The sequence below is a fragment of the Gouania willdenowi genome, chromosome 21, assembly GCF_900634775.1.
Source record: "Gouania willdenowi chromosome 21, fGouWil2.1, whole genome shotgun sequence".
Lineage (NCBI taxonomy): Eukaryota > Metazoa > Chordata > Actinopteri > Blenniiformes > Gobiesocidae > Gouania > Gouania willdenowi.
The window spans coordinates 9727421-9750132 of record NC_041064.1 but is presented as its reverse complement, the minus strand read 5'-3'; the positions used below and the strand labels follow the sequence as shown (position 1 = coordinate 9750132).

The following is a 22712-nucleotide window of genomic DNA, read 5'->3' as shown; positions in this document are numbered from 1 at the left end:
AAAACCCACGCATGCCCAAGGAGAACATGCAAAGTCAGAAAGGACCAGAGAGATTGAGCCCAGGACCTTCTTGGCATCAGGGAGATGTAGCATGAAGCAATTTATATTAGCATTATTCTAAAAGGGCAAACTAGACATTACATTACTGCAGATTTGTAGTCTCACACCTTTTTTTCTTCTCTGTTCAGGATGAGGTGCTGACAGTAATAAGGCGAGTGGATGAGAACTGGGCAGAAGGCATGCTGGGAGACAAGATTGGCATCTTTCCCATCCTCTACGTGGAGGTAAACTTGCATCCAATCACAAAAAATCTATAAAGTAAAATCTATGTTGGCCCAAATCCAGTTTCACAAATGCATGTTTTATTTTGTTTCTTTTGGGAGAGGAGATGATCTAGATCTTTCTCTGAAACTTTTTTCTTTACATAGTTAATGCCTCACCTCAGCCAAGGAGGTCATGTTTTCACCAGCATTTGTCAGTCCGTCCATCTGTCAGCGTAGATGTTTGTTAGCAGGATATCTCAAAAAGTTGTGAACGGATTTCAATTGAATTTGATGAGCTGACAGACGATGTGAAAAGGAAGAAAGAATTTGATTTTGTCGATCAGGCATGGGGCAAATGGCGGTGTCATTTTGTGTGGCCCCCGAAATAAACGCGCAAAAATACATTAAAATATACACACACAAAAATTACAGTACACACTCAACTACTACGAAATTGAGCAAAACGACAACAAAAATACAGAGACTCCAAATGACACAGAACGACAACAGAATTACAGAAAATGACTCAAACATACAAAAGTACACAAAAAACCAGAAAAACACACATAAAACCAGAAAAACACACAAAAAGGACTCAGCAAACCCATAGTACTACAAACAAACAAAACGACAACACAGATACAGAAAAATGACCCCCAAAAAAACAAAAAAATCACAACACAAATGCTCAATATGACTTCAAAAGACATACATTTTACTTGGAAAATTTACAAAAGGACACTAGAAATGACATGATAAAAAACATACACAGTATGATGGAAAAACCACACAAAACAACTACAAAATTCCTTTGTTCTTTCCTGTATTAATGCTTGGATTGTAATCTTGCCTGAAAGATGGATTCTGGTGTTCACAAACACCAGAATCCATCTTGTGCTGTTCCCGCTTTTGCCTTTTGAAACCGAACCAAACCGGTTAAAACCAATCATGAGGCAGTGTTGTGGTTCAGGGCGGGATATCTGGGTGTGATGAAGGCAGAAGTGCCAAAGCAAAACTGGCACATGGGAGAGGAACTAGCTGGGCTACCGCTATTAGCATAGCTCCGAATCAAAATAGAAAGATGATGACGCAGGAGGATGGTTAACGCGCATTCTCGTGTTGTGAAAACGGCAAAAGTCACTCAACGACATGATGACCACAGCATTACTATCCTCGAAGTCTTGTTGTTGTTGTAGCAATAATGCTTAATGCTGACATGAATGATAATGTGGCCCTTCGATCAAACAAACACATGTTTGTGGCCCCCACCCTGACAAAAGTTGCCCACCTCTGTAGTAGATGATACGGATTGCACTGTAGATACAGTACTTATACATTTGGTGGAGGTTTGTGCTCTCTGAGTGCTCTTGTGATGCATGTTTTGGTTTTTTTCAAAGCTATAATTGTTGGTCTGGTTTCCACCATATTATAGACTTTTTTCCTCACTCATCTTCTCACACATATTGTCTCTCAGCTTCCTGCTGTAATAAAAAGTGGCGTGCTAGCTGTTTATTGTTAGCATTATTATCTCCATAAAAGAAGCGCTGAGAAGAGGAAGGTGGAGTGCCTCACTGATGTTCTTCTAATCATGTCTCTCCTCCTTCTGCTTTGATAAATGACAAGTTGTAAAACCTGTCAAAATGAAGAAGATTAACACGTTGGATGTTGTCCAGTCCTGCATGAATGAGTGGAGACGAATTTACAGTCAGGCAGTAGAATTTCTCTGTTTCCTAAAAGTCTTAAAGACATTCCCAGAAATGCCACAAACATTTGTGGAAATGTTTGCTTGCAGGGGATTTCCTCACAGTAACAGGCTTAAAAAAACCCTGAAACAGCTGAAACACTTTACCTGATTTCATAGTCTAATGCCTGTCACACGTGAAATACAGTTTGCTTTAATCCGTATCCAACTAAAACAATAGAATTTTTCAGTTTCATGTTGAAAGATTTTAAGATTTACTCAACCATGGAAAATGAATTGATGTAACGTGTTACCTCCTATAATCTCCAGATTGATTAATAAAGAACACATGCACCTCCCACTAGTGCTGAAATCCCCTGTTTTTGTTGAGGTTTATCTGCAGGTTTAACCCTAAACAGTAAGAATAGCATCTTTTAAGTTTCTCCTTCAAGAAGTCAGCAATTGCAATGCATTGTGGGATTTGTAGCATTAATAATTGACATTCAAAATCCAATCCTGATTGGAAAAAAACACCCATTTCTTCTCAGCCATATATATTTCAGCCCATAGACCTTGGTTTTGACATATCTCACTTAAAATCATTTATTAGCAGTTATAAAGTTTTTTTTTTTTTTTTTAAAGTAGTTGCGCAAACATCAAATTATAATTTTTCCAAGTAACTCACCCATCAACGGCTTATTCTCATTCGGGCTTACAGTGTTTTGTTTGTTTTGACAGCAAGTGCAGAATGCAGCATTGATTGATAAACTCATGTGTATCAGTTATACTTTGGCCGAAAACAAAAACCGAAGATGGAAAAAGTTAAGATAAAAAACCGATAAAGGAAACGCCAAAATAAATTATGATGCAAATGATTAGCCCCATTGCATATATGGCTCTGAATGTGTATTAAAATCAGTCAAATTCAAAAAATTGCAGTTGTATAAAGTGTCTAAGTGACACAGAAACATAAAATACACCTTTGTTTCTCATCTGAAATGCTTTATTCCTCAGATGTATTGAAATCCAGCAAAATGCCCTTTTGGGCCTTTTTTGTTGGCTGGAATTTTGGTGCATCACTAATAAATATTATACACTTGGTTAATCAATATAATAGATGGAAATCCATATTGATCTAAATAAGCATGTGAAACACAGTAGAGTTGCAATGCATTTATCTCACTTCCCACTATGGTTATTTCTTTCTGTGCTGCCTAATCACACTTCTCTTGTCACTGAAATTAGCTGGTTGTTCAAAAGGCTCTCCTGGGTGATGGCGATTATGCTTAAAGCGTGAATATGGTCGGGACAAACACAGGAACAAAGGGCTTCCTCTTGGATACAGATGCATCTATAATTTAGACCTCTTCATAACTTTGGCACAGCAGGGAGTGGAGGGGCGTGTGTGCGCGTGTGTGTGTGTGTGTGCTAATGAGAGGCTCCGATTGCACATATTTTTATGATGCATATCAAACATATTTTGCAGCTGAAATAATTACAATAAAGTATATGTTTAATGGATAATCTACTCAATGTGAAAATGTTGTTTTATAAAAAGGGGTTAAAGAGTGTTTGAAATAGTGTTAATCAAAATAATCAAATTTTCATGCTGGGTTTTAATACACAATGGTGTAGAAGCATATTTTAGAATCATATTGAGATTTATTTAAAGCATGCATTTATTGTTAATTGTCTTGTAAACTTGGTGTCACAAAATATATGAATAATCCCACTCCCACATAGTCATACAATTACATTTGACAGGTTTAGAATATGAGGCTGAATGACACATTTAAAACCCAAGCTATTTCCTTCACCAATTACACACAATATGCATGAGTACCTAAAGTCATAGTCATGTACAGTATATAGGGCCTCCAATTTTCTGTGATCATAAAAGACAAACTGAAATAACGATATTCCTTTTCTCAAGCGGTAATGGCTATTTTTTTCTTTCTTTTCTTTTTTTGTAACAAAATTAGGCGGAAATGACAATATGACACAGAATATACTCACACATGCAAGTTTTAGGACTATATCATGCATTTACTGTACATGGTATGTTTCCCTATAAACAAGTGGTTCAATGTTTGGCAAAGAAACGGAAATGTCATATCTGGTGGAAAATCTTGCGTCACAAAGTTTCATAGAATGTCGGACTTTATCTCCTAAAATGGAAATAGCTATATGACGCGAACTAAACCCTCACATACATGTATAAACACCATATTGTGCATCTCCACTATATTTCTCCCTGAAAACAATTGTCAAATCTCACGTGATACTGTAGCTCCTGTTATATAATCTCAAGTGATTTAGCACACGTGTGAAACTCAAAATCTGGCCCTTTGGAGCATCCAATTCGGCCAACAGGAGTACGTAAAAATTACAGAGAAAACATGAATCATTGTGAAATTAAACTCAATTGAGGGGATCACAGTTTTCCCTGTGCTTATATCGCATAATGGCTGACATTTTTAATGTTTAACTGTTGAAAAAATCTTTGACATTTTAATTAATTAAATAGAGATTTGTCACAAAATCAAGGAAATTTAAAGTAAAGACCATTTTGGGACTGATATCTATCACTTACTGCTTGGATATTGTCGGTTTCTTACATATTTATGTTGAAATCATTGGGCTATTCCCACTCAACGTTCTTGAAGCCAAAATACAGCACTTGGGGGCGCTTCCATCTTGCAAATTTGACGTCGTTAGGAGTCATATATGACGTCAAGTCCCATTTTTCAACCTCAAATAACTATTTTAACTTTACAGTTTGACCAGCATTGAAGGGGCAGGGTTTATGACCTATACTGCATCCAGTCAGCAGGGGGAGCGCTGAGCTTCACTTCCCCGTGAGCGTGCGTCGTCCATCTTTTTTACAGTCTATGTTTGAAAATACTCATTTTCCCGCATAAAATCTGTGGCTCACTTGAGATCAACCTGCTCCGTATTTGGCCCCCAAACTAAAATGAGTTGCACACCCCTACCTTAGCACATTGGAAGCATAAAAATATAAAATCATTGACAATAGTTAACTCATTTGACCAGATTCAGCATTATTAGTTTGCCTTTTGGTATTTTACCAGCCAGTAATGACATCTAATGGGGGCAAAACCAAACTGGGGAAAGTCTGAAATATAAAATCAGAAGCTGGACGTGTAAATCTACCAATAGGGATCTTTGCAGTTCAGGATCAGCATCAGTCCTTTAAGCTAATAGTGGCTCTTGGCTGAGATCATCATTGTGGAAGCAGCGCAGCATCTTGCATCACAGTTGGATGTGGCATTAGGATGCAGCTAACGTTAAACCACTCGCTTTCGTCTTTGCAGTAGCCTCTCGAGGTAAAATGCTGCTGTTTTTGGCATAAAGGAGCAGTGAATGAAATGAAACTCTAACACATTCTATCATTAATATACACTTGTTTTGATTATTCTGCCAATTTTACTTTTTTTTTTTTTTTTTTTTAAGTTTACGCTTTTCTGTGATCAAATACTACATAAAAAATTCCCGGGAGATGATTGCGTTTCTAGTGTCACACCTGTTTCAATTTCAAAATCTAGCTCTATGATGAGTTCAGGGTACCTAGGGAACAGGAACGAGTGTTTCATTTCAATCAGCGCTAAAAAATAAATAGCAGTGTAATATACTGTGTCACACTAGTTTGGAGATTATTATGTGTGTTTAGTTTTGGGCTATAACAGGATCACAGGATTAAATTCAAGTATGATTTTTTGCTGCAGGTTTACATTCATTTGAGAGAGTCAATGGAGAAGATGAGTTTAGATGATTTTTATTGGAAGGAAATGTGTGTTGATTATGGATCAGATGAAGTCACAGTCGTTTATGCATTTGTTGCGGTGTTGTCCAGTTTAGCTGGTGGTCGAGGTGACACGCACAGGTGGGAGTCTGCGTTTTGTTTTCTGAAATGAGATGAGTATTTCTGAGACTTTATTAGTGTCAAACCATGTGTGCCATATAAACACTGAGTGACTCTAATCAAACAGACGAGTGACGGGAGGAGAAGACGCATCAGGACGTCTTCAGTTTGCTTGCAAAGTGACTAAATGGTGATATCACATGACAAGGGAATGTTGCCATGTGATGAAAATGTGCTAGAAAAATAAATTGAGAAACTTGTTTACATTATGTTGACATGCTGGCAATGACGGTCTATTTTAGAAGCCTCTTCAGGAGACGCCTTTAAGAATATGTAGAGCATGGGAAATCCATCAATTTCCTTTCAACACATGTAAGCATTAATTAGAAGATTAGTCACTTCAATGGGAGTAACTCTGCTAGTCAACAAAGCTATAGGCAGGGCCGGCTTTGATCATAGGCGAACAAGGCGGTTGCCTGGGGTGCCATCTGCTGGAGGGGCGCAAAAATGTAATTCCCAAAGTTAAATAAAAATAAATAAATAAATGAATAAAAGATACAAATAATACCCATCCTTCACATTTACTTGACACGTTTTCTTTTAGATAATAAATGAAAATAACAGAAAAGCTCAATATGAAAAATCTATGTGCTGACTCGCTTGTTTTTAAGAGTTTTGTTACAAAGTAATATATTAAAACAGGAAAGCGATAAAGTCTACTCTCGCCTGGAGCACCATATTACCCAGAGTGGCTATAGGCTAAAACTGGCCAAACCTTAGCAAGTTATTTCTTTCCTTATTTAATGATTGTTTGATGCTGTTATATTTCCTGTTTCCCTGTTTTTTTGGAGCTGCTGCAACATCTAAATGTCTCCCATTGGGGGATCAATAAAGTTTTATCTTATCTTAAATTTAAAAGAGAAAATCGTGCAGGGACTGAAATCTGTCACTTATTGCCTGGATATTGTCTGTGATTTACATTACAATTACAATTCACATTTAGAAGATGCTTGTATCCAACGTGATGTACAACACGAGCAGTGTTTCCCACCTAAAAATCTGTGGCCCACTTAAGATCAAAGTATGTGGCTCCACATACAAAATGAGTTTGACACCCCTGGACAAAGTGATGTCACAACGTAAACTGTCCTGAAGGCCCAGACATGCCTGTGCGTCCACAACAGATGTGTGTGTAACAGCCCCTTTTGGACCCAAGAGTACATCCAGGCAAGTGACCCCCAAGGGGACCCAAGGAGACCTAAACCACCCCCCAGGACGCCCTACAGTACCCAGGCCTGCCACCTATCCCCACACCCCCTTCTTATAATGATCTATTATGTGGAAGTTGCTCCACTGACCTTCAGTCTGTGCCTCAAGACGGCAAACTGAGCTCTACCCGCAGTATCAATCCATCATGCTTATTAGCATATGATTTGACTTTGATTAGCATATCCATTAATATGGAAATGCTACATCACCAACTCCGAACCCTGGCAAAGTGGCCCGATATCCTGTCAGTCTCGCCCTGGTACACACGCACAGTGAGGAACAGCTAGAGAGAAATCAGCGCTTCACTTCCTCTCCAGGGACTCTTCAGGGCTATGAGGTTCTGTTAGGCATGACATGATAACGATGTCAATTTCTTGGAGCGCTGAATCTGATGGTGTCTCTATACGCGCGTGTATTAGGACTAGAAAAGAGCTGTTAACAGTACTAAATAACGTACAGTATCTCGTAATGTTATATAAACAGACACAGTTAAAAGATAATGTGCTGAAGGTGCAATTTGTGTGCATTTTATTTAAAAGAAGCTTTAAGTTCTCAGTAGATGTAACAGCTTTCACAAAAACAACTCACTTTCATAGTTTCAAGCACGGATAGTGAAGACATTGGACCCTGCAGTGGTAAAGGGAGCTGAATTGTCACTGCGTAGATCATTTGGGAACACTGGGAAGCAGTGAGAGCAGTGAAGTAGGAAGCCTTAATGAACATTAGTTCGCTTGTAATCACTGCCCAGATGAATAATTGGAGGGTACATGATGCATGTGACAGTAAAACAACTTCACTGCCTTTTTAAACTGCTCCATAACTGTCAGAAACACATTTGTTCGCTCGCTTTTCCAGCTCCAGATGGGTCTACCATTACAATCAGAGAGTCGCTCTCGGCTGCCAGTGCAGAAAACATTCTGACACAATCAAAATTAGCTCGGATTTTTCCCAGCTCTTGGAAAATATTGCAACTTGCTGCTTGATTAACTTCAATCGCAGCATCCGTTACTTGTGAATTCCCAATCTAATTTCTATGCTGATAATCAAGTTTCAGTTTGAACACAATACTTGAAATGGCTGCCAGTGCTTCTAATCCTGACTAGCGTTGAATAAAAAACCTTGCTCCTAATCTCTGGTATGGGAAGTATGGATCTATAACACATGTGTCAAACTCAAGGCCCAGGGGCCAAATCTGGCCCTTCAGAACATGGGATTCGGGTCGCGGGAGAAAGTGAAAATGACAGAGAAAACGTGAATCACTGTCTAAATTACCAAATAATTCATTTGTAAATTGTTGTTGAAAGAACTCTACATTTTTACAAAATCCTGCAATGTTTTTTAAATGATTCCACAAAATTCAATAAAGATCAAAAAATTAATAAATCACTCATTTAAGTATCTATCACTTATTGCTTAGACATTGTTGATACTACATACTTTATAGAAATAAAGATAACCTTTATCAGTCCCACAAAGGGTAAATTTGCAGAGTTTCAGCAGCAGATAAATAGGAAAATATACTGTATATACATGAGCATGTACATAGTACACAGTACCACCACTGGTTCACCACTGGTTCAAGGGAATACATGTTGCAAGAAAGGTCATTGCACAACAAAAACAATAAAAAAACAAAATAAATACATATACACTAGGGGTTGAACAGACTAGTCGACTTTATTGTTGTCTCACGACTCTATGTGACGTCGACTAGTCGCAATACCTGACTTTTGCCCAAGATAACGAGGGTCCCAGTACCCCTCCACGGCAAGGCAGCACAAAATCAAGTGTTTCTCGCTCCTTCCTTGTTTGTGCTCAAACTGCAGCTGGTACTACGGCTAATATACATGCTAACGTTAGCTGTAGTGGTAACATGTCTGTGTATAAAATCTGTGACCGGAGGTGGCGACAATTCCAACCAAATTCTTAATAGCTATTTACTCCCCCTTAAACATGATGCTCCGGTGGGTGAAGTAAATGCACACTGGAGGAGAATTACAAACGTGTTTAAGGGGGAGTAAATGTTCGTCGAGAAGCCGCAGGGGTTGGAACTGTCGCCACTCGACTGCCATTCGCCTCGGCTTTGGCCCTTGGTGACGACATCGACTAGTCGACTCAACTAGTATGCACATAAAGTCGACCTTTAAAATTCTGAAGTCGTTCAACCCCTAATACACACACATATTTACTGTATGTCTAATTTTTAAGTGGAAGTGCAAACTTGATGTTGGAATAGTTTGTTTTCCCGCCTGCAGGTGGGCTCGCTTTCACATTTGTGCTGCACCAACTGGATTTGTGTGTTTACCTGATTTTTTTTACGTGTTATTTATTTCCAGCTTAATGAAACGGCAAAGCAGCTAATGGAGATCGATAAACCGATGTCAGCCAACGCACCCGGTCCAAGCTCGGAGCCCCCCGAGCCGGGCCCCTGCTCCCCCGGCCCCTCGCCCAGCACCAACACATCTAACGGCCATCGGAGAGGCGAAGGAAAGAAAAACGCCAAAAAGCGGCACTCGTTTACGGCGATGTCCGTTAGCCAGAGAGCTGCCCAACTCAACAACAGACACAGCATGGAGATCTCCCACCCAGTCCTCATCAGCTCCTCTGACCCCAGAGCAGCCGCACGCATTCAGGTACTGGTCCAGTATTGGGAAGAAACTAGAACCATAATCCCAGAATAAAAAATAAAAACCAAGTACAAAATTCTTGAATATAATTTTGTTCTTTCTCTTTAACTCAAAGTTTACATTATAGAACTTCATTACAGTATATAATGCAATATTATCAAAGGATTCTACTGCAATGTATGTTTTATATTTGATATTTCAGCTTGTTTGTTTTCATTAAATGAATACATACTGTACAACTTTCAAGGAGAAGTGAGTTTAACGAGGTCTGATGTGTTTCACTGACACCTAGTGACCCGGTGTTTACGTGCTATGCATATGTTAGCACAATGAAATGTTTTTTCCTCAAAAAACATGACATGAAAAGTTTTAGTGTTCGGTAAAATATCGCGATATATCGCCGAATCTCTTTTTTCTTACACCCTTAGCACACATAGTGACGTTTGCGTTTGTTTTTACAGGATCAGAACTTAAGTAAATCAGCCCCTAAAGTCTTAAATACGTTTGTTTGTTCTTTGATGCAAGTCAATGAAAACTTTAATAGAAGAAGTTTCATATTATTTTTGTGTGTTTGCCAGCTTTCCCCTCTGGCTCATTGTTTCAGGTGCCATTGACCTAATTCATTTGTTTTCCTTCAACCCTGAACTGCAGTAAATAAAAACATGCTTTGTTTTTGTGGCTTTTACGATGATTGCCTCGGGTTACATCCGTACCAGGCGTCTTTGTGTTCTTCTTGGTTTGTGTGAAGTTCAGTTTTCAAAGTTTCTGTATCCGTCTGTGTGTCTTCAGGATGCGTCGTCCCCTGGTCCCTCCCCCTCATCGGCAGGGGTTCTGGTGCCACCTAAAGTGGCATCATTAACCTCTGAGCTGCTGGCTCATGCCAAGGTGCAGCTGCCTCTTAACATGTGAGTACATATCAATGCAATTGTAATCACGTAATTGATAATTATTTACAATTAGGACATAATTAGGGTCTGATGTCCCAGAATGGGACAAAGAAACCTGTTGTTTTCTCTTAAATGTAATATTTTTTCTGTTCTACTGCATTACCATTGCTATTGCTTGGCTAATGCTACGTTATTGCTACATTACTGCTATTGCTATAGGTCAATGCTGATGCTAGGTTAATGCTAATACTATGTTCATGCTAATGCTACGTTATTGCTATGTTAATGCTATTGCTAGGTCATTGCTAATGCTAGGTTATTGCTAATGCTACGTTAATGTTATTGTTAGGTTAATGCTAATGCTAGGTTATTGCAAATAATTAGGCTAATGCTATTGCGAGGTTAATGCTACATTAATGCTTTTGCTAGGTCAATGCTAATGCTACGTTAAAGCTAATGCTATGTTAATGCTAATGCTACATTATTGCTACATTAATGCTATTGCTAAGTCAATGCTAACGCTAGGTTAATGCTAACGCTATGTTAATGCTAATGTTAGGTTAATGTTATTGTTAGGCTACTGCTAAAGCTCGGTTATTGCAAATAACTAGGCTAATGCTATTGCTAGGATAATTTTAATGCTATGCTAATGCTAAAATGTTAATGTTTCAGCTGTTTTTCCACCAATTTGTACCAAATTTGTTCAGACCAAATCCTAATACCCAACATTAGGATACGCAACATTGGGTTACCGACCCCGGCCACTTCTTCGGACCCTGCGACGCAGCTTGTGGCTTTAATTGACTTGGAATTTTTAATTGTCATGGGAATTCTATAAAAACTGTCAATTACAATTTAATTAAAATGCACACCCGGGGAACCACGTTACAGTTCTATGGTTTACACAAAAATGTAGTTAACAATTAAAATCAGGATCATTTTACCATTTAAAAAATTATGAATTTAGGAGTATACAGCCAGAAAAAAGGCTCAGACACCCACAGCAAAAATATTAGATACCAATATTTTCATTGATTAGGAAGCCTAACAAAGTAACCAAGAGATGAGAAGCAAATTAAATGATAGATAATATTTTTTAGTGTAACAGAAAGCTAACACAAGAGGAAGGATACGTTTTATGATGTTATTTATTTCAGGCTCTGTAATTGTGGTTAATTGAAATTGAACTTTAGTAATTGAGAACGTAATTGTAAATGACTTTCAGGGGGAGAATAATAATTGTCATTTTAATTGTAATTATAAAAAATGCTGATCAAAGTAATCATAACTGAGCTGTAATTGAACATGGATAATTGAAGACGTAATTGTAATTTAAACATGTAATTGCCTCCAACCGTGGTCAAGCCATTCGTCTTCAGTCTTCTTTGTCGTCGCTGCCTCTTTCAGCCTGGGATTGATTTATTTATTTATTTATTTATTTTACATGAAAAGAAGAGTGAGACGTGTTCTTTCTCTCCAGAAGATACAAATAATTCCTTTGTTGTCCTCTGAGAAGCTTTCCATGTGCTGTGTCAACAAACATGTTTGCTCCTCCACTGGTCAGTAATGTAATCCCCATTAAATGAAAATGTAATATTTACTCAATGAGATGCTTGTATTAGTGGTTTTAGAGAAAAGCTTCCAGCTCAGTTTTGTGTGTTTTGTTGTTACCTGCTTCTTCTGTGCTTTACATCAGTTCCTTCAAAGCCAAAGATGGGTAAAGAACTTTAGAAAAAAAGACAGAAAAAAGTGAACATCGAGTTAAAATAAATAAATAAAAACAGTGCATTAGTGCAGAGGAGTGCATGTGCCTGTGTCTTTCATGATGTAAGTCCATTACAGTGACATTGTCAGTTTCAATAATATCACTCTTTATCGTACAGACACACACACAATGCACACGCACACACGCATGTGACAGGTTTGTCCCACAGATGAGGTCAGACATTTCCATCTTGACCTGGTAATTTTTCCTGTTGCCATGGGGAGACGGGAGAAAGTCCCTACATCTGTTACCATGGTAACTGGGAGGAAGAACATATAAGGCTTGTTTACTGTCTGGTCTTATCGTCATCCGTCAGTCTTCTTGCACGTCATACCATGAATGACAGCGGCAGAAATTTACGATAGTGTATCAGTTACAGCTCATATCAATACAGTGCAATGGCGTGATTTCAGTAAAGTAGAAACGTTGTCCCATGGTAGGTCATGTATGTCGCCCAGAAAATAAATTTTATCAATATCGAATTTGTTTTTTAAATCAAGGGTTCTCAACCTTGGGGTCAGGACCCTATTTGGGGTCGCGAGACACTGGGAGACGATTGCCAGAGGCCTTCAGGAAACTAGAAATATTATTTTTAACAATTTGAGCCCATTTTTGCTTGTTTTTACCCTTTTTACTGCAACTATGCCAAACTTGCCCTATTTTGACCTATTTTATCACTTTTTCTTGCTATATTTTTCCTCCTTTTAATGCGTTTTTTTTGCTACATTACTCCCATTTCTGCTACTTCTCCATCAAATTTCAATCTCTTTTCTGTACATTTTTCCTACTTTCAAGACATATTCGGCACTTATAAACCCTTTCCACCACTTTTCCTACCTAATGTCGCACATGTTGACCTATTATTGGTAATTTTAACCTCTTTTCACCATATTTCATGATTGTTTTTTGCCAATTTAACCACATTTACAATTTGTAATGCCCATTATTTGCCAGTTTAAACTAATTGTTCCCACTTCTTAAATTACTTAACCTCAATCCATTTCTGCAAATATTGACACTTTGACCCCTTTTTCCATTTTTTTCTCTCCGTTTTTGGCCACTCTAAATTGCAACTTTTAACCAATTTCTGTGGTTTTTAAAATTTTAAAAATTTCACCACCTTTTCCACCCTTTTTTTTCTTCACTTTCAACCCATTTTATTTCTGATTAAAACAAGGATTTACATCTTTAAGATGACTATATACTATGTTGCAAATAATAATAAAATAAACCTTCTGGATAACAGTGGATTTATTCATATAAATAAATAAATGTGGTTATCACTGATTCATAAAACAATGAACCATCATTCTACCAACTTTATGGTTGGGCCCCAAAAAGCTCTTCCCTTTAACCCCCTTATAGATGGCCCTGTCTCCTTAATTGTCTGGCACCCTTATTTTGGGTGTCTAGGGCTGAAAAAGTTGAGAACCACTGCTTTAAATAATAATAATAATCAATGTGTGAATAAAGTTTATATCAAACTTGAAGATTAAACAGAAAAAACAGCCTTAAATGAACTCCATCAATCTGCACAATAATGTATTTTTATTTTTTTCACACAGCAGACTGGCCATAGATCCGTTAGGGGCTTAAATGGAGCTTTGGGAGCACCATTAGAGCTTATTATAGCTGTCTCTCTACTATAGATGAGCACAAAGCTACATCATTATTTCTCTAGGACTGGCGTTTACTGTTTGTGTTGTCCATCCTTTTCCCCAGATATCTGGCTTTATATGCCTACAAGCCCCAGAAGACTGATGAACTGGAGCTGAAGAAAGGAGAGATGTATCGTGTGACGGAGAAGTGTCAGGACGGATGGTTTAAAGGTACCTCGCTGAGAACTGCCGCCTCGGGTGTCTTCCCTGGAAACTATGTCACCCCTGTGTCCAGGTCAGTGAGTTAAAGTGATGCTATCTTAACATCACATGCACTGAAAAGAAAGAAACGTGTTTGTTTTCACAAATGAACAGCACAGTTTCCCTTTCTGACACATTTTTTTAACCAATGGGACAAACAGTCTATTCTTCGAGCAGCTACATATCCTGGTTCAGACTTCATTAAGGTTGATTGTTAGTACACAACAATGGACGCACACACTAGATCTTTGGACGTTTTTTTGCACAAAAGCTGTGTAATTTGAAGGTCATATCATGGCTTAGCTTGGCCCCAAAAAATCAGCAAATCAGTCTGAATATGGCCATTTCTCATTGTTTTGTCGCATGCACACGCATTTTTAAAACTGCCTTTTGTCACGTTGACGAGCAAGAAAAAAAACTGTAGGCGCTTTAACTGGAAAAAATGCAGTCAAACGTTAACATTTGTTTTCTTGCATCTCTCTCTACTGTTCTTTAGCTCTAGTCCAGAGGTTCCCAACATTTTTCGGGTCGTGACCCCATTTTGTTATCACAAATGTCCTGGTGACCCTTGAGACATTTTTCTTTTTCTAGAATACAGAGTAGACAGGATTAGTGCACAAAGTGCAAAGTGTTCCACCTCAGATATTTTTATGCTGCTTTTTATTTGAACTACATTTAAATTTGAGAAAGTGTAAGTATGGGATACAGTTATTTGATATTTATTGTGTATTTAAAAAATAATAATTAAAAAAATTCAGAAAGTATAGTTTTAAACTGTTTTTATGTGCTTTTTTTTTTTTTTTTACCAATTGCTAGACATTTCAGGCAACCCCATTTTAATTCAAGATGACCCCACATGGGGTCCCGACCCCACTGTTAAAAAAACACTACTCTAGTCCAAACTCTTAATAATAATTAACTCAGTACGATGTGAAATATAATTTAGGGCTCACGATACGAAATACTGACGATACGATATTAAAATATCTGATGATTGTCTCTTATTAAATACTGTTTATTTTTAAAAAAAAATAATAATATGTAATATGGAAGTGTGATGTATGTAGCTACATTTTGCACTGTATATTGTGTTGTATATTTCCTTTAATTTGTATTATTTTAGAGTGATATTTGAACATTCTGTCCAGGGTCTACAAATGTAAAAATAGCCTTTTGGTTAAATCTGGTCCATTTTCTATTTGGATATTAATGTACACTGTCCCTGTTAAATAAATCAATAAATAAAAATTTAATTAAATAAAGAATGAAGAAAAAATTCCCAATCAAGATTAACAAATGTGTAACAAATCTTTGCTGATAAAAAAATTTGACTGTGAAAGTTGGAGACAGTGTGTGGAAGAGTTTTGCTTCACAAATAAAAAATGAAAAGAAATGTACCAATACAACTGATTTTTTTTAAATGTATTATTTCTCATTTCTGTAACATAGGAGTTTCGAAAGCCGCATTTTGTATCTGCCAAAATAAATCCAAAATACAGCTTGAAATGTTCAGCACCCACCGTAACTTATAGAAGGAGAGAGTAAAGCTCCTTAAATTAAGCCGTGTTATTATTTTTTTATGTTCTATATCAGGGGTGTCAAACTTAATTCAGGGGCCAATTGCAGACCAGTATAATCTCAAATGGGCTACAGATTGTAGGCAGTAAAACAAGCAATGTTATCTTTCTTGTGCTCTAGTTTACACTTCCACCTATGATAGTATTTAAAGTATGTAAGGCACCGACAATATCAAAGTGACATTTTTTTAATTTTGTGACCATTTTTTATTTGATTTGGGGAAATTTAGCGAAATAATTTGAGGAAAATTTTTAGGATTTTGGAAAAATTGAGAGTACTTATAACAATTTGTTAAAAATGACCTCCATCATGTGATATAGGCATGGGAAAACTGTGAGCCCTGGAAAAAATGTGGTTTCATTGAATTTTTGTATTTGAAAGTACTGAGATATCTACAACTGAATTAGTTGGTGATTTACACAAGGAGTCATGTTTTCATTGTCATTTTTTGCTTTCTCCTGCAAGCCAAATTGGGAGCTTTAACAGCAACAACCTGACCAAAAGTCTCCCTCTCAATCATGCGCAGTAGAGAAAAAGAGTGCTTCCACTATCTGACCTGTGCCCATAGATCTGAGAGACCTGCTGGGTTCATACCTGACTAACATGTCACTGATGTATTCTGGACCAAACCAATTCACAGATTTATACATCAGCAGCAGAACTTTAAAGTCTATTCTGAGGCTGACTGGGAGCCAGTGTAAAGACTTTAAAACTGGAGTAATATGCTCTGACCTCTTTGTTCTCGTTAAGACCTGAGCTGAACCAGCTGTAGCTGTTTGATGCTCTTTTGGGGGATTCCTGTCAGAAGACCATTACAATAGTCCAGTCTGCTGGAGATAAAAGCATGGACCAGTTTCTCCTGATCTTTCTGAGTCATTAAACCTTTCACTCTGGAGATGTTCTTTAGGTGGTAGAAGCTGTTTTTGTGATAGATTTGATCTGACTGCTGAATGTCAGATCTGAGTCAATCAGAACACCAAGGTTTTTGATTTGGTCTTTAGCTTTTAAAGATCGAGACTCAAGATACTTGCTGACAGCAGTCCTCTTTTCCTTGTGACCAGAGACAATCACCTCCATCTTGTCATGATTCAGTTGAAGGAAGTTTTCACTCATCCAGCAGTTTACTTTTTCTAAGCAGTCACACAACACCTCTATGAGACCATAGTCATCTGGGCTCAGTGATAGATATACAGTAGTTGTGTCATCTGCGTAGCTCTGATAATCAACCTTACAGTTGTGTAAAATTTGTCCTAAAGGAAGCATATAAAGTCTAAACAGAAGGGGTCCAAGAACAGAGCCCTGAGGAACCCCACGGGACATTGGTTACAAATAAACTTCGCTCCTCCAAGTAGGACTTAAACTATTGCATTACTTTTCCATTTAGTCCAACCCGTGTTTGAAATCTGTGCAACAAAACTGTATGATCTACAGTGTCAAATGCAGCACTTAGATCCAATAGAATGAGAACAGATACTTTTCCTAAATCAGTGTTCAACCTTATGTCATTGATCACTTTGATAAGAGAAGTTTCTGAAATATTGTTACATCCTGTTACATCCCTACAAACTACCGATAAAAAAACACTGATAACGAACCTGAAACTTGCAAGACAGCAGCCCTCCAGGATTTAAGTTTATGCAACATTTTTCGGAATACAGAATCATTTTTGGTTGTTTATTCTCTATTGCATATCAAAAGTCTCGCTGAAATGTGCATTTAATCAAATATGTTTTTGAAGAAAAAAAAACCCTTTTTGTGCCACGACATCCTTTTAATATTTATTACCATTTCCAACTCATTGCGACAATCATTGTTGTTACTCTGGCATCCCGAACTCAATTACTCACTTAGGTTCAATGTAAATAAAACCGAAACGTGTGTGCTGGAATATTCAGCAGGTTTAATCACACTCATTATTCCTGTAGGCATGAAGACATTTGTTGTGGCTGTTTATCTTATCTGCATTCTACAGTGCTGTGCAGTCGCAGAAAAAAACCGAGAAGTACAGATTAAAGCAAAGGCAGTGTTATAATAAGATTAAAGGTTAAATGAAAGAAAGGTGACAAGGGGTTATATCACAACTTGATGAGGTTTTATGGGATTAGGAAAGCCAGATTTGAGCGAAAGAAGAAGTCTAAAGAATAGAAGAAAGGTGTAAAAAAAAAAAAAAAAAAAAAAAACATAAGAGAGTCATGGGAATAGATTTCAATGGAGAAGCAAGAGAGCACAGAAATAAAGTGAGAATGATGCAAAAGGGATGAGACAACTGTGAAAACAGCAGGTGTCCCCCCCACTGGAAATAAAAAGCTTCTTCAAATTCTGCACTTATGCAATCTTTCGGGGGGGGGGGGACGCGGAATGGGCGAGTAATCAAATGAGAGGCAATTTGTTATTTTTACGCAGGCTTACACTCACTCACTCTCACACTCTTTCTTTCTTTCTCCACTATTTTACCTCCACTCCTCCCTCCTTTGTCTGCAGTGCAGCTCAGAAATCTGTCAATATGATAATGAGGGGCTGCCAAAGATGTGCACACACTCGGGCTTGGAGGTGGACACACATGGCTGGGCATTGTAGTAGAAGAGAAAAGCAATATATTACATTTTATTTCAGCGTATTTAAATAATTAGACATTAAATAACCTGCTTAAAGTCTCTTTTTTTTTTTTAAAAGAAAGTACAATATCTGGGTTAAAGAGGATGAATTTATTTTATAGCCATCATTTAGTGCTAAGCTGTGGTAGGTTTTTAGAAATGCATAAATAAAAAATGTGAATACCTTCACCTTTCATAGAGAGGCCCCACGCGCACAGACATAACTCTGTAGGTCTTCTGACAAGAAGTCAATGGGCAGCCATGAGAGTGTGAATACTGCTGCGTCAATAATGTTCAGCTCACTGTTCTGCCATTCAGCAACTCTGTGCAGACGGGAACTCGAGCAGCCTGCAGCGCCATATACTGTATGTAGTAGCTGGACACTATGTCACACCCATGCACCTCTCACTTAATTCTTCCATAATCACTCACTTTGACTCAGTTTTATTTCACTATGTGCGGCTCTAAATCCACTGCTGATGAACACATTCTGGCTTCAGTGTAAGATATGAACAAAAACTATGTCGTGGCTGCTATATTTGCGTTCTTATTTTGCCCCAGGAGACTTTGCTCCCTGCATGATGTACTGTAGGTTCTCTCATCAAACCTGAATTTAAAAGTGCTTTGTTATTTGACTGCAATGGAGTACAATGGCAAATTGCTTCTTTGAAAGTTGCAAATGCATCAAAAACTCTAGTTATTGGCAGAGGTGAACGTAACAAAGTACACACATTACTGTAATTGAGTAGCTTTCATGGGTTTCTAAATCAGTAATGTTAACATTAGGCTAATGCTAGCTAATGCTAATACTATTCTAATGCTAGGTAATGCTAATGCTAACTTATGTCAATGCTAGGTAATGTTAGCTAATGCTAATGTTAATTTATTTTATTGCTAATGCTAGCAAATACTAAGCTAATGCAGTGCAGTGCGGGTCAGCACCTGCATCCTCAAGTATTGTAGTTTTACTCGTACTTAAAGCCACACCACAGACTTTGACCTAAAGCGTTATTATAAATGATTCCTCAGGCCAATATACAGCGCTTGACAGTATCAATGCTCCGAGCAGGGCTTCCCTCTTGAAAAACCGCCCATGTTTCACTTTACGGCAGTCATGTGACCACAGGCTCTGGTGTGTGTGTGTGTGTGTGTGTGTGTGTGTGTGTGTGTGTGTGTGTGTGTGTGTGTGTGTGTGTGTGTGTGTGTGTGTGTGTGTGTGTGTGTGTGTGTGTGTGTGTGTGTGTGTGTGTGTGTGTGTGTGTGTGTGTGTGTGTGTGTGTGTGTGTGTGTGTGTGTGTGTGTGTGGAAGCGGTGACAGAGGAAAGATAGAGAGGTCTGATAACTTCTTTTCCTTCTTCCCCAGCTGTACATTTACAGCACTTATCATAGACAGCTTCGCTTTTACGGTTCAAATGATCAACTTACGGAGTTACTAAAGGATGAATTCACTCAGAATGTAGGCTTATTCAAGAAGTTAACTGCTTTAATTTTGCCCCAATAAATTGAGGAAGTGTAGTACAGCCCTCCGCTGCAGCCGTCTGCACTGTAGCAGGAGGGAGCAGGAAGGGGCTGCTGCCATGGCTCTACACACGATGAAGGACGGGAGAGTTGTCGCTTGAAGTCACTTAAAAAGTTCAAATTTCTCAGCTTTGAGCGACAAGGTTGCGCTTGTCCGAGTCACTCAAATCATGCAAGTCATGTCGCTTGAGGGGGGATAACTTTAGGCTGCGTCATTTACATTGATTTGAATGTAATCTAGTCGCTTCAGTCGTGTTAGGTGTGGACGCACCTTCAGGCATTTTGCGCAAGCGACGGATTCCTACTTACATAAAACTAACTTTACTTTTCTTTAATAGCGAGTCGATGATCTCTCTTTAACCAACAGATCAACTACCGTCTGCATACACAATCAAAAGACAAGGGAGGCTGGCGCAACTGACGCTTGTGGCCATGAGGAGCGCTTGACGTACAAGTTACAGGTCTAGCGCCCCTAGTGGCCAAAAGTTACACGGTGTTGCTTTATGTACTTTTTTTAAAGAAGTAATTTGTTACATTTCTTCATCCGACCGTTTGAGTAAATTATTATTTTTTATTTTAAAATGATCAACGGACATTGTGAAACTACAAAAAATGAAGTGACCAGACAACAATCAAATGCATCACATCATAGCCGACCAATCAGATTAAACTGCACCGCACCAAAACAGCATTGAATCGCTGTTATTTCTCAGTTTTTAGAGGTGGTAATTGTAGCTAAACTTAGATCCTGACAATTTTTTTTATTTTGAATTTAATTCATTGGTGCTATTTTATTTTCATTTTGACAAACCTTTCATTTTATACAGATGCCTGTGTGGAAAACAAATTGAGGTCCAATTGTGCAAAATTTTGTTTATACAAGATGTTTACTGTATGCAAGAATATACGTGGGGGGTGAAAGTAACTAGTAACTTTTACTCTGAGTACTATTTAATTGAGCTACTTTTACTTGTACTTGAGTATTTTATGTATGACTTACTTGTACTTCTACTTGAGTAGGATATATCAGTTCTCTTTACTCCTCTGGTTATTGGTTAATACATTTCATTCAAAGCTGAAATCAGTATTGCTTTACTTTTCTCTCTCTAAGGGCTCCGTTTGGAGTTGGTTCAAGCCGAGGTTCATGTTTGTCCAGTCCAGGAGGAGGAGGAGAGGGTGGAGGCAGCCAGGTGGGGAGTAAAAACTCCAACACTTCGTCTCCAGGGTCTCCAGGACCCTCCTCGGCCCGTCCCTCCACCCCGCTGATAAACTCAGCCAACTCTAACAGCATCAGTCCCCTGTCGTCGCCACAAACTGCCGCAGCCCAGCTGAAGAACTGCCTTCGCTCCAGCTCACACACGGTCAACCAGGGACGCACTCCCATGCAACTCAGTAAGAACAAAATGTGTCTTTACTCAGAGGAAATGCTGCTTTGCTGGATATAAACCCTGCACAGGCCTCCATTGTTTTATTAAAACAATAAAGCAGTGGCCCCATTTCAATATCACTCATTTCTGGCAACACCAAATACTTTTTTTTTCTATAATTAATAATTTTTGATTGTTTGTTAGGATGTGTGACAAATACAGAGTAGCCAGGATTAGTGCCAACTCAGATATTTTTACACTCCATTTTATTTATTTATTTTTTTATTTTTTTATTTTTTATTTTTTTATTTTTTTATTTATTTATTCCCTTTGTCTTTTCTTTAAACTGCATTGCATTTGAACTAGATTCACTTTTCAGAATGTGAAAGTATACAATACAGTTGTTTAAGATTTAGTGTTGTTTTAATTTGAAAAAAAGAATAGTAATTTAAAATTTTAAAATATATTTTTAATATGTAATTTGTTTTTGTTTTTTCTTTTTTTATCAATTACTAGAAAATTCAGGCGACCTCACATGGGGTCACGACCCCAAGGTTGGAAAAACGTATTATATTTTTTATATTTTTATACTGCATTTTATTGATTTGTTTTTCTTTTTTTTTTTTTTCTCGCTTTCTTTTCTTTAAACTGCATTTAATTTGAACTAGATAGTGAAAGTATAGAATACAGTTGTTTAATTTGAAGAAGAATAATCATTTTTAAATGTTTATTTTAATCATTATTTTTTCAAATTTTTTTTTTAATCTCTTACTAGACACTTCAGGTGACCCCCATTTAAATTTCAGGTGACCCCCACATAGGGTCACGACCCCAAGGTCAAAAAACACTGCAAATAAAACAACAGAAATAACACGGCGAACCATAACTGAATTAACTGTTAAGAAGGAAACCAAGTTTTAAAAAGATACTATTTATATAAAAGTGTCTCATTAGTATTATTCCACCTTCATATTAGGAGCCAATGGGCAAAAAGCAGAGCCTGGATCATCTGGGACCTTGTACCATTTTAGCCCTCAGGTCTCTGATTACAGAGTAATGGATTATTGAACAGTCATTAATTCAAGAAGTTGCTACAGCATTTACAATTTTGCAGGCAGCCCTTTGAACCGCCAATTAATTAAACGCGGGTGCTTGTGTGGAATTGTAATTTAACAGCAATCAAAGACAAACAAATGAGCGTAGGAAAAATAATTCTGAGCGGCGAGAGAAAAAAAAGATGGACGAGTGCCCGAATGTGCGCACAGTCAGAAAGTGACAGTCATTAACACAACATGGCTGATAAACAAGGAACACTTCATATTGTAATGCATAATTTCATAATACTGGATCAATAAAGTCAGTTTGATGAGGATTATGGAATAGGAGTAAAACAGCAAACCAATGAAAGTTGTACAATACAA

The 22712-nt window shown here is 37.8% G+C and overlaps 1 protein-coding gene across 4 annotated transcripts in view; it reads left to right on the top strand.

Annotated features, from left to right (window-relative positions):
- The window catches only part of LOC114454873 (E3 ubiquitin-protein ligase SH3RF3-like), a 120634-nt gene that overhangs the window by 81909 nt on the left and 16013 nt on the right, over positions 1 to 22712 (top strand). For 3 of the 4 annotated variants that reach the window (XM_028435718.1, XM_028435719.1, XM_028435717.1), the window contains 5 exons: positions 189 to 284; positions 9433 to 9729; positions 10513 to 10628; positions 14098 to 14268; positions 21036 to 21316. In XM_028435718.1, the coding sequence (XP_028291519.1) occupies positions 189 to 284; positions 9433 to 9729; positions 10513 to 10628; positions 14098 to 14268; positions 21036 to 21316 (961 nt within the window). The remainder of the gene's footprint in view (positions 1 to 188; positions 285 to 9432; positions 9730 to 10512; positions 10629 to 14097; positions 14269 to 21035; positions 21317 to 22712) is intronic. The other variant, XM_028435720.1, reaches the window with a different exon arrangement.